The sequence below is a fragment of the Lutra lutra genome, chromosome 13, assembly GCF_902655055.1.
Source record: "Lutra lutra chromosome 13, mLutLut1.2, whole genome shotgun sequence".
NCBI lineage: Eukaryota > Metazoa > Chordata > Mammalia > Carnivora > Mustelidae > Lutra > Lutra lutra.
Window position 1 is genome coordinate 59,639,791 of NC_062290.1, and position 13,035 is coordinate 59,652,825.

General features: G+C 42.7%; 1 protein-coding gene and 1 pseudogene across 1 annotated transcript; both read right to left on the minus strand.

The window, feature by feature from the left end:
* Positions 1-4,536: 4,536 nt before the first annotated feature.
* On the minus strand, positions 4,537-6,169 carry LOC125082984 (olfactory receptor 13C7-like; annotated as a pseudogene).
* Positions 6,170-7,235: 1,066 nt separating this feature from the next.
* On the minus strand, positions 7,236-8,195 carry LOC125083514 (olfactory receptor 2S2-like). The gene has a single exon (XM_047700194.1). It carries the CDS (start codon positions 8,193-8,195, stop codon positions 7,236-7,238), a length of 960 nt encoding a protein of 319 aa, XP_047556150.1.
* Positions 8,196-13,035: the final 4,840 nt, after the last annotated feature.

Below are 13,035 nucleotides of genomic sequence, written 5' to 3' on the forward strand. Positions count from 1 at the left end.
ATCCTATGGTTCTTGGTGCTATAATAAATGGAATCGATTCTCTAATTTCCCTTTCTGTGTTTTCATTGCTGGTGAATAAGAAAGCAACTGATTTCTGTACACTGACTTTGTATCCTGCCACATTACTGAAATCTGTATGAGTTCTAGTAGTTTGGGGGTGGAGTCTTTTGGGTTTTCCATATAAAGAATCATGTCATCTGCGAAGAGAGAGAGTTTGACTTCTTCATTGCCAATTTGAATACCTTTTATTTCTCTTTGTTGTCTGATTGCTGTTGCTGGGACTTCTAATACTATGTTGAACAAGAGTGGTGAGAGTGGGCATCCTTGTCGTGTTCCTGATCTCAAAGCGAAGGCTGTCAGCTTTTTCCCATTGAGGATGATATTTGCTGTGGGTTTTTCATAGATAGATTTTATGAAGTTGAGGAATGTTCCCCCTATCCCTATACTTTGAAGCATTTTAATCAGGAACGGATGCTGGATTTTGTCAAATGCTTTTTCTGCATCAATTGAGAGGACCGTGTGGTTCTTCTTTCTTCTCTTATTGATTTGTTCTATCACATTGATTGATTTGCGAATGTTGAACCATCCTTGCAACCCAGGGATGAATCCCACCTGGTCATGGTGGATAATCTTTTTAATGTGCTGTTGGATCCTATTAGCTAGGATCTTGTTGAGAATCTTAGCATCCATATTCAGCAGAGATATTGGTGAGAAATTCTCCTTTTTGGTGGGGTCTTTGCCTGTTTTGGGGATCAGAGTAATGCTGCCTTCATAAGAAGAGTCCAGAAGTTTTCCTTCTGCTTCAATTTTTTGAAACAGCTTCAGGAGAATAGGTATTATTTATTCTTTGAAAGTTTGGTAGAATTCCCCAGGGAATCCGTCGGATCCTGGGCTCTTGTTTTTTGGGAGGTTTTTGATCACTGCTTCAATCTCATTAGTAGATATCAGTCTATTCAGATTGTCAATTTTTTCCTGGTTCAATTTTGAAAGTTTATAGTTTTCCAGGAATGCATCCATTTCATCTAGGTTGCTTAACTTATTGGCATATAACTGTTGATAATAATTTCTGATGATTGTTTCTATTTCCTTGGTGTTAGTTGTGATCTCTCTCTTTTCATTCATAATTTTATTAATTTGGGCCTTCTCTCTTTTCTTTTGAATTAGTTTGGCCAATGGTTTATCGATCTTATTGATTCTTTAAAAAAAAAAACAAGCTTCTAGTTTCATCGATGAATTCTACTGTATCTCTAGTTTCTATCTCATGGATCTCTGCACTAATCTTGATTATTTCCCTTCTTGTGTGTGGAATTGGCTTAATTTGTTATTGATTCTCCAGTTCTTTAAAGTGTAAAGACAGCTGGTGTATTCTGGATTTTTCAATTTTTTTGAGGGAGGCTTGGATGGCTATGTATTTCCCCCTTAGGACCGCCTTTGCTGTATCCCATAGGTTTTGGACCAAAGTATCTTCATTCTCATTGGTTTCCATGAATTGTTTAAGTTCTTCTTTGATTTCCTGGTTGATCCAGGCATTCTTAAGCAAGGTGGTTTTTAGCTTCCAGGTATTTGAATTCCTTCCAAACTTTTCCTTGTGGTTGAGCTCTAGCTTCAAAGCATTGTGATCTGAGAATATGCAGGGGAAAATCTCAATCTTTTGGTGTCAGTTGAGCCCTGATTTGTGACCCAGTATGTGGTCTATTCTTGAGAAGGTTCCATGTGCACTCGGGAAGAATGAGTATTCTGTTGTTTTAGACTGGAATGTTTTGTATAGACCTATGAGGTCCATCTGGTCCAATGTGTCATTCAGTGCTCTTGTTTCTTTATTGAATTTCTGCTTGGATGATCTGTCTATTACTGAGAGTGGTATGTTAAGATCTCCTACTATTGAGAATCTTAGCATCCATATTCATCAGTGATATTGGTCTGAAATTCTCCTTTTTGGTAGGTCTTTGCCTGGTTTGGGGATCAGGGTAATGCTGACTTCATAGAAAGAGTCTGGAAGTTTTCCTTCTGCTTCAATTTTTTGAAACAGCTTCAGGAGAATAGGTGTTATTTCTTCCTTGAAAGTTTGGTAGAATTCCCCAGGGAATCCGTCAGGTCCTGGGATCTTGTTTTTTGGGAGGTTTTTGATCACTGCTTCAATCTCGTTACTAGAAATCGGTCTATTTAGGTTGTCGATTTCTTCCTGGTTCAATTTTGGGAGTTTATAGTTTTCCAGGAATGCATCCATTTCATCTAGGTTGCTTAGCTTATTGGCATATAACTGTTGATAATAACTTCTGATGATTGTTTCTACTTCCTTGGTGTTAGTTGTGATCTCTCCCTTTTCATTCAAGATCCTAGCAAACAGGATCCAACAGCACATTAAAAAGATTATCCACCATGACCAGGTGGGATTCATTCCTGGGTTGCAAGGATGGTTCAACATTCGCAAATCAATCAATGTGATAGAACAAATCAATAAGAGAAGAAAGAAGAACCACACGGTCCTCTCAATTGATGCAGAAAAAGCATTTGACAAAATCCAGCATCTGTTGCCACCCACCCATCCAAGACTTTGTTAGTCTTCAGATATTTAACCATCCTCTACTGTGTCTTACATACTGTATAGATCCCAGTCCTTTCATTATTTATTTTTAACTATTTGTTGGGAGAACTTTATAAACAAAATCTTTTTGAGTAAGGCATTATAGGGATGTGTGCTGTCTGTGTTTGCATGTGCCAACAATGTCTTTTCAAGTGTCATATTGGTGCAATGGTCAGGGTGTGTAGAATTCAGATTCTCAGCCCCTTTCCCTCAGCACTCTATCAGCCTTGTTCCACTGGCATCTACATTTAGGGCAGCAGGGAAGCAGGCCAGCAGCAGCCAGATTCTTGATCCTTGCTGGGAAGTACAGTTTTGTGCTGTGGAAAACTCTATAGAATTCTTTTGGCATATATGAGAATCACAACTTATCTTTGGATCGACTGTTCATAGCTAAGTCTTTTGGTACAATTCTTACCTGGTGATTGATTTTTGAATCAACATGCAGAATTTCTGTTCAGTGTAATGGTTTTCTCCTCCTTTGTTATTTGTCTTTCATCTATTCTGTTTTCTCCTCCTGAGTTACTTAATGGATTCCCATGGTGTACATTTTATGTCTGTTACCTGTTCTTAAATAACCAACTTCTCTCTTTTGCTCGCTCTCTCTCTCTTCTTTTTTCCCTCTTAGCCTCAGAGAGAAACTTAAGTTCCTTTTATTTTAAAAATTCAGTTTTAGTATTGTTTTTTTGTACTTTTAAATACTTTCTCCTGGATTTTATTTAATTGACAATGTCAATTTTTTCCCTAGGTCAAATTTTTATCTCCCAGTCACCTTTTCTGCTCCTAGCTTCTCTTTGATCGATGGCTTTTGTTTTATTGATCCAATAGCCTCCCAAATTCCACGCAGAACCCACTGAGATTTTTCTTCACTGTCTCACCATCTTCCTGCAATAACTCTTTCCAGGAAAGGCTGTTTGTTTTGATGACTAGTTTATTTCCTCCCTGTTGGGATAAAAGTTCATGTCAGCTCTCTGAGGCTTTCTATTCCGCTCATTCTTTTAAATGGACTTCTAGATTGCTCACTATTGGGAAGTCGCTTGGAATTCCTCAACAGTCATGGGGGGTTTTCTTAGATATCTGCTGGTGTACCTCAACTTCCTCTCCCTCTGACTGCCATGTAGGGTTGGGTATTCTTTGGCAGAAAAGCAATTGGTGGTCACCAGTTGGCTGCATGCATGGTCGAGCCTGGTCAGGAAGTTAAGAGAATTCATTTGATTCTCCTAAATACATCTCAGTTTTCACATCACTCTGATGAGCTCTGGGAGGTCTCAGCTATCCAGGGACAGAAGCAAGGGGGTGAATAACATCCTCAACAAGGGGAAAGGAACAAGGCCTGGGTCTTTCACCCTTACATCAGTTTTGCCACCACCTACGCACTCCCCTCTGTGCCCCCGAGGTGTGAATAGTTTTCTGGTGGGGACCATGACTGAGGACAAGAAAAGAGGTCAATTTTGGAGACACAGGAAGAGAACAATTCAAGAAACAGTTTTAAGAATTAATATGAAAAAAGGGAGAAAGAAACAATGAGCACAGAGATAAATACTACTCTTGTTTAATATGGAGTAGGATATGTTGAAAGGTATATGAATCAAGGACCCATCCAAACATGTTCAAAGAAAGAGGCCAGGGAGCAATTGTATTACAGATCTATAGCCTAGAGCTTTCTGTAAGTTAAAATTAAAACTTGAATAGTTATTTTCCCTGGACATCAAGTAGCTCAGTATTCATCCCAAGGATAGATGAGTATAAGGCTTGACCAATGGTATATATTTGTGTAGAAGTGCTTCTAGAATGGGACAGAAACATCCCAGTAAATGCTTCCTTATTCACACAAAGCGTTCTGTGTAATCAGATTTGCCTATGCACCTTTGACAAAATTGGCCCTTTATCTTATCCTCTGATCCCCTCAGGTGAGAGAAACTAGGGAATAGAGATCTATCAGGACCACTCCACCATCACTGGATGACGTGTTTGTGTAGGACCAGGTTCTTCACAGTGGCCTTCACATCCTTATTCCCGAGGCTGTAGATGATGGGGTTGAGCATAGGGGTCACCACCCCATAGAAGAGGGAGGTGAGCTTGTCTGAAACATCCTGCTTGTCTGCCTCCAGTAAGGTCCTTGGATTTGGGCTTTCCATATACAAAGAGCAAATTTCTGTAGAAGATGACCATGAATGTGAGGTAGGCAGAGCAGGTAGAAAAGCTCTTTTTCCTTCTCTGAGCTGGGGGTATCCTCAGGTTGGCAGCAATGATAATCACATAGGAAATGAAAGTGTAGTGAGCTGGAATGCCCAGAAAGATCACATTGGCCACTGCCATAGTGATCAATCACATTGATAAGATGTCAGTACAGACCAACTTCAGGACAGCCAGGATCTCACAGGTAAAGTGGTTAATGAAGTTGTCCTCACAGGAGGGTAATCATGTCACTAAAGATGTTTGTACCATGGCAGTCATGCTTCCAGCTGTCCAGTAGTCACCAGCAATGGGCACATAGACAACTTTGCTCATCACTACTAGGTATCTGAGGAGGTTACATATGGCCAGATAGAGATCAAATGCCATCATGCCCAGAAGCACACACTGTGTGGCTCCCATGGCAAAGGAGAGAACCATCTGCACAGCCTAGGCAGAGAATGGGATGGTTTTCCAGCAGATTAGGAAGCTGTTGAGAATGAGGGGGGCGGAGGAGCTTGTGTAGCAGATTTACAAGAAGGATGGGTTCCCAGGGAAGATGTACATGATCATGTGCTGGTATGAGGTAGACACAGTCCCCAGGATGAGGACCCCATTGCCCAGCAGGAGCACTAAATAGATCACAAGAACATTTGGCTTGGGAGGAAGGGCTGGGGCTGTGTGGGCTGCAGGGGATTTAGGAGACCAGAATACCTTCACATACAAGAAGGAAAGAGATTGGGTACATCTCACGTAGAGGCACTAAACCTAATTAGGAGTGAAAGTAGAAGCTACTGGAGGGTGTAATTAAGCATAAATTGAGGAAGAGTTCGCAAGGGCTGAACAAAAAAGCTAGACTCTGGAAGTTCTGAATTCTTTGTTACTGGAGTTGTCCAAGCTAATGCCATTTGACTGGGATCAGGGACATTGGAGAGGAACAGCATACATCCTGTGCATAGCGTTGAACAAGAAAATCCCTGAAAACTCTTCTAATAATGATATTGCATGGCTGTACTAAGCGTCTGAAGTTTGCTTAAATGGCCACTAGAAGGCATTTGTGTATTTGCAAGAGCAAGATTATTCCCTACTGGTGCAAAGTAGAAAGTAGTATGAGGACTAACATTAGAATCAGAAATTTTATTAAACAAACGCTAATTCTTAGGCAATTCATTCCTAATAAATATAAGAAAATGTAAATATCACTTGAATAAAAACTTCCAAGATCTGTTCTCAAGTATTCACTTTCTAAATTCTCTTTTTACATAAGTCTGCCATATTCATAGAATTTCATAGAATTTGCCATAAAAATGCTTCTATTCACCTGCTAACACCTCTGACTCTTTCATTTACCTTGTGTGTCTATTGCTCTATATAGGGACGGTGTCTTACTCTGTTCCACATGGCACACAGCATTGGGCAACATTCATGATACGACCAAAACTGGTATCGAATAGTTCCATTGTGCTTACCATTTACAAAGCAGTTATCTATAATTAGTAATTCATGTAAAATCAAGGGGCTAGGTGTAAAATATGAAGAAATAGACTGAAATAGGTTAAGCAACCCACTGAAGGTCATAGGTAAGAAAAAGCTTCCCAGTTTTTATCCTGCTGAACTATGGAGGCTCAGGAAATGCTACCAAGTTTACATCTCTTGGACATTCACAGTGTACTCTAGCATATTAAAGACTTTGAGAAGTCCTGGAACAAAGAAACATGTCAAATATTAGCCCCCAAATATTTAGCCTCTATCTGTCTGTCTATCTATATCTGTATCATCTTTCTTTTTTCTAGAATGTGAGTTATTATCCAATCAAATACTAGCTTTTCTAGTGTGAATTACTGTAAGTGATGAGCATCAAATCCAAACTCTATACTCCTCCTTGCCATTAACTGTCTAACGGTGTTTCATAATGTGAAGGGAATTGAGAAAAAATAGCCTCAATTTTCTCATAGCTAAGAAGAAATGGGGTGTTCCAGTATAGCTTGTTCCCACCCAAAGACTTCTAGGTGGAGACCTTGTCTTTGTCTCTTCTTATACTTCAGCCAAACTGACTCTCCTTCAAAAACAGCCCAAAATGAAAATTCCCACTTCCTCCTTGTTCCTGTGACTCTCCTGGGGAATCCAAGAGGGATGGCAACAGTGCTGGGAGCGCCCTCTCTCCTCTGTGCACAGACTGTATAGCTCATACAGTGCAGGCCATTCACCAAGCTCGGTCTAATGGCTGGCTCCTCTCTCCTTGGTTTTATCATGTGTTCAGAATGACTTTGTGTATTCAATTAGAGATCTGTTGTGTGGCATCTGCCAAAACTCTCAGCTGTATGGCTAAAACTCAGAATATATACTCTGAAAAGTTAAACATTCTCTGAAAATGGACAGAAGGGCAAGAGAGGATTCTGGATCACGTTATTTGTCTTTCAGATGACAGCTCTAATGATCAGAAGTCCTTTATTCCATAGGGTGGGAACACAGCCCTCCATTACTGGGCGAAACATTTCTGAGCCACCAGGTTCCTCACAGCAACCTTCACATCCTTGTTCCTGAGGCTGTAGATGATGGGGTTGAGCGTGGGGGTCACCACCCCATAGAAAAGGGGGATGAGCTTGTCTGAAAGGTCCTCCTTGACATTACCTAGGGGATCCTTAGACTTGGGCTTCCCATACATGAAAAATAAGGTCCCATAGAAGATGACCACCACAGTGAAGTGGGCAGAGCAGGTAGAGAAGGCCTTTCTCCTCCCCTCAGCTGAGGGGATCCTCAGGATGGTAGCAATGATGAACACATAAGAGATGGAGATGAACAGAACTGGGACTCCCAGTAACACAACATTGGTCACCAGCATGCTGATTACATTGATAGAGATGTCAGCACAGGCCAACTTTAGGACAGCCAGTAGCTCACAGGCAAGGTGGTTAATGATGTTGTTTCCACAGAAAGGCAGCTGAATTGTCAAAGATGTGTGTACTACAGAAGCTGTACCACCAATAGCCCAGGAGCTGACAGCCATGGGGACATAGGCAGCCTTGCTCATGACCACGGGATACCTAAGGGGGTTACAGATGGCCACATAGCGATCAAATGCCATCATGCCCAGAAGCACACACTCTGTGGCTCCCATGGCAAAGGAAAGAAACATCTGCATGGCACAGGCTGAGAAGGAGATGGTTTTCCTGGGGGTCAGGAAGCTGTCGAGAATCAGGGGGACTGCAGAGGTTGTGTAGCAGATGTCCAGGAAGGAGAGGTTCGCCAGGAAGAAGTACATGGGTGTGTGCAGGCGGGAGTCAAGGACAGTCACCAGGATGAGGACCCCATTTCCCAGCAGGATGACCAGGTACATCAGGAGGATGAGCACAAAGAATATTTTCTCCAGCTTTGGGTAGGCTGAGAGTCCCAGGATTATGAACCCTGCCACAGGGGAGGACCAGTTGGCTTTTTCCATGTGCTATGCCTTCTGTCATCAGCCAAGGACAAATGCAGCACAGGAGGCTTTCTTGAGAAAAGTCTCAGGCATCTGGTGCACCATCACTCTGTGCTACAGAACAGGAAAACATAGGTGCATAAGAGATAATTGACTGAAAGAGACAGTAGGTAGGATTGTGGTTAGATCTTAGATGGGGAATGGTCAGGGCTGGAAGAGGGCTTACAAATACTGCATTGAGGCCCAGAGAGGGGAAGTGACCTGTCCAAGTCTTCTGAGCAAGGTGGTGATAGAGACAGGACCTGAGCCCAGCAGAGCTAATCCTCAGTCAAGGAGGGCTTTTCCCCTCTTTTGATGAGCATGGGAAAATGCTGTAAATTCTTTGTATTTGATTTAAATGAATAGAAATTTCACTTAATCTGGGCTTTCCTAGATTCATAGAGAAGAGAATCCGCAAGCTGATCCTATTCTTACAACGACAAAATTTCAAGCCTCATTAAACATTGATTACATTTGGAAGGAACTTGTTTAAAAGTGCTAATCCCCATGGAGACAGAATAAAGCCTAGGTAAAAGTTCAACCATATGAGGGATCCTTCCTTAGTCTGCCCACCCTCAGCAACAGACTTGCCTATTGTCAGAATTGGGATCTGCCTATTCTAATACATATTAAAGGCAATATGTGGGGGAAGTTCCCTCACGGGGAAGAATTTATGAAGGCCACAGAAGGAGTAATTGGAGTGAGTGAACCCACACTATGGGATGACAGCCAAGCAGCTTATTGACCAGTTAACTCAGTTCTTAATAACTGGGCAGATTGTAAGTTACCAGACAGCAGGATGTACGGCATTAACATCTAATACATCTAATCCCAGTGCATTAGAATATTGGTGACATTCTTATTCAGGGATGACTAAGGAATGTTTTCTTCTTTTTCCCTTTTATGCTTATACTGTATTCTTCTGTAATATTCTGGCTCTCTTGCCTCCATTCTTGGGTTCCCTACAAGCAGCTAGCTTATGTGAAGACTTACATGCCTTTGGGTGGAGGATTTACAGACTATAAGCTACAATTGCCAGAATTCTCATTTGTAATATTTCCATAGCTCTTTCTTAACTGCAGTGGTGTGTACACGCAGGTATGTGTGTGTGTGTCATGAGTGTGTGTGTGTTTGTGTGTGTGTGTGTAGGCATGGGCAGAGGGTAGATGATGAGTAGTTAATATTAATGAACATCTATTCTGTGCTATATTCTTTGAAAAACATCCACAGAGAAGACAGTGTCATTCAGTGTTATAGGTAAAAGTAAGCTGGGCGCCTGGGTGGCTCAGTGGGTTAAGCCTCTGCCTTTGGCTCAGGTCATGATCTCAGGGTACTGGGATCAAGCCCCGCATTGGGCTCTCTGCTCAGCGGGGAGCCTGCTTCCCCCTCTCTCTCAGCCTGCCTCTCTGTCTACTTGCGATCTCTATCTCTCTCTGTCAAATAAATAAATAAAATCTTAAAAAAAAAAAAAAAAGTAAGCAAAGCTCAGAGGAGCCAAAGATTTGGTCCTTGAGATTGAACACGATTGCTGGGGTTGGATCACAGTCCCCACATCTGGGTTCTTCCCACCAAATAACTGCCACACTGTCTTGCACAGATGTTGGTGAGTCTGTCTCTGCAGTACCAGCTCTGTGTGCTCTCTGCTCTGTCTCATAGCCCAGCCTGCTCTTACTTCAGTCATGGTTGGAGTTTATGTGAAATACTCTGTCAGGCAGAGTGACTCCCACCCTGCACTGACCCCAGACTTTGTCAGCTTTGGCACTAGTGACACTTGGGGCTGGAGCGCTCCTTGTTGTGTGGGGCCGTCCTGTGCATCGGAAGATGTTTAGGACCATCCCTGACCTCTGCCCACCTGCTGCCAATAGCACTTGCTCCTTGAGCTGTGACCACCAAGTGTGTCTCCAGACACTGCCAGATGTTTCTGGAAGGAGAAGGAGATACAAGTTGTGCCCTGCAGAGGAGCAGTGCTCTGAGCCAGGAGAGGTCTCCCTCATGATGCAACCATGGGTTTCATGGTATTTTCTGTGTAGGCCTAGGGCCCTCCCCCCATCCCTCAATTCAGGACGTGAGGGTGCTCCCGTCTGCTCATGCAGGCCCACTCTGGGTGTTCCGTCATGACTTCTGCCCCAACTTGTGTCCCATGCTTCCCAGTGGCTCTCCCAGCCCCTTCCTTTTCCCAAGAAAGGCAAAGGAAACACTGCAGTCCTTGCCACAAGCAGGATTCAATAGTGATAAAGATATGCTGTGGCTGGAGAGGCCAAGGAGAGTGGCTTCTGTTAGAGAAGCCATCCTGTCCACTCCCATGAGCCAGAGCTGTGCATACAGAAACTTCTTCCCATGAGCAGTGTGCTGTGGGCATGAGTGATGTGCAGGATTTGACCCACGTGAGAGCTTCTGCCCTGGAAGTCCTTAGTGCCTGTCATGTCAAAGTTGCTGAACGAAAGGTAGTTCAATTGGAATGAACGGAATCACTAGGAGGATCTTGCACACTGAACTCAGAGCTGTGGGACCTGTCCCTGCCTGGGACATAAATATTCTGTGTAATATGAGCAAGCCCCAGGCCTCAGTTTCCCCATGTGCATCATGAAAACGCTCCCAGGGCATCCCAACTCTGTCGTGGAGTGCCCAACGCTGTCCTCACCAGGCAGAGAGCAGTCTTGGGTGTAAGGTGACAGCTTATTCCTTTGCGTGTGTGTGTGTGTGGTGTGTGTTTGTGTATGTGTGTGTGAGTGAAGAGGTGATCTGAATGCTTGGTTTCCCATCAAGATATGGCCAGCAGGAAATAGTGCCGTGTCAGGTTTTGGAGGAGACTCACGATGGAAGAAAACAGAGAGCTCTGACACAGTCCCAGGTGGACTGGAGTCAGCCTGTGAGAGCCAGGAAAGGAAGGGAAGCTCTTACCTTCCTGGCTGCATCTTACAGGTGTGACACCTGGGTCTTGTCACTAATTATTTCTGGAACTATTAGGCATCTGAGAAAAGGAAGGGAACAGTGGGTGGCTCAGTTGGGTAAGCAGCTACCTTCAGTTCAGGTCGTGATCTTCAGGTCCTGGGAGAGGACATCATCAGGCTCCGTGTGTGGTGTGGAGTCGGCCTGTCTCCCCATCCCTCTTCCACTACCCCACCACTCATGCGCTCTCTCTCTTTCCTTCAAATCAATAAATAAAATATTTTTTAAATCTTTTTTTAAATTTATTTTCAGCATAACAGTATTCATTGTTTTTGTACCACACCCAGTGTTCCATGCAATCCGTGCCCTCTCTAATACCCACCACCTGGTTCCCCCAACCTCCCACCCCCCGACCTCTTCAAACCCTTCAGATTTTTTTTTAAATAAAATATTTTTTAAAAAAAGAGAAGGGAACACAATGCTGTCCAGAGCCTCATGCATTGTCAATCAGCCTCCCTTGAGAGCAGTGTGCAAAGAAGAACAGAAACTTAAAAAACCTATGTAACTCAACAATTCCACCTCTAAGCTTTTAGAAAAAATTCTAAAGGAACAATGAGAATGGAGGACCAGTGTCTCTCAATAAAGACATTCATCACAGCCATATTATGCATGAATACAGGAAACAAAATAACTGTCTACCAATAAATACCTGACAGTGCACTCCATATAATGGAATATTAGACATTAAAGTTATATTTATAATTTTTACACAGCTGCATCATTACACTTTAGTAATAAATGAAAGAATACAAAATTGTACACACTGGTTTGATCTCAATTAGGCAAATAATATATTTGATTAAGAGTGACTGAAAAGAGGGGCACCTGGGTGGCCCAGTGGTTTCAGCCACTGCCTTTGGCTCAGGTGATGATCTCAGGGTCCTGGGGTCGAGCCCTGCATTGGGTTCTCTGCTCAGTAGGGAGCCTGCTTCCCACTTTCTCTCTGCCTGCCTCTCTGCCTACTTGTGGTATGTGTCTCTGTTGAATACATAAATAAAATCTTTAAAAAAAGAGCGACTGAAAATAAGTTATAGCAAAATCAATATGGATTCCTCTTTGTACCTCTTCAATATTACCAGATTTTCTTTTTAACTTTTTGATAATTTGAGAGAGAAAGAGTAGTTGTGGGAGTGGGTTGGGGAACAGAGGGGTAGGTGGATTTCAAGCAGACTCCTTACTGAGCTCAGAACCTGAAGCAGGCTCTTCACACAATCATGAGATCATGAGCTAAGCTAATATCAAGAGCAGGAAGCTTAAACACCGGAGTCACCCAGGTACCCCAATATTATCAAATTTCCTAATACAATGGCTAGAAATTACTTTGTATTCAGGGGAAAACATTCTCAATATGATAACGTCTCTCCCTCACATTTTGCTTTCCAAAGCTTCAGTTCCCACCCTGCCATCACCTCTAACTATGGTTTGCAGCAGAAGATAGCATTTCTGACCTGTGGTCACAAGGTCAAGAGTAGCCTTATGTTGCATCTCACTGTCTAGGTCACTTACCTCACTGTGGCTCATCCTGTGGCCATTTTATCATCTTGCATTGTCACAGGAAGAAAGGGAGTCCAATATAATAAGATACTGTGAGAGAGAGACCACATTCACATAACTTTATTATGGGATGTTGTTATAATTATTGTATGTTATTATTGGTTATTGTTAACCTCTCACTGTGTCAGGTTTGTAAATTAAACTATATCACAGATATAGTGTATATAGGAAGAAACAGGATACATAGAGTTCAGTACTGTCTGTGATTTGAGGCATCCACTGGGGGTCTTGGGAGGTATCCCCATGAATAGGGGTAGAAAGAAAGTGAGGAGGACAGAACTAGCCACAGACTGGGCATCACAGACAGGATGAGTCCCAG

Excerpts from the sequence above, each read along its gene's own strand:
- LOC125083514 (XM_047700194.1), bottom strand. The coding sequence starts at position 8,195 with ATGGAAAAAGCCAACTGGTCCTCCCCTGTGGCAGGGTTCATAATCCTG.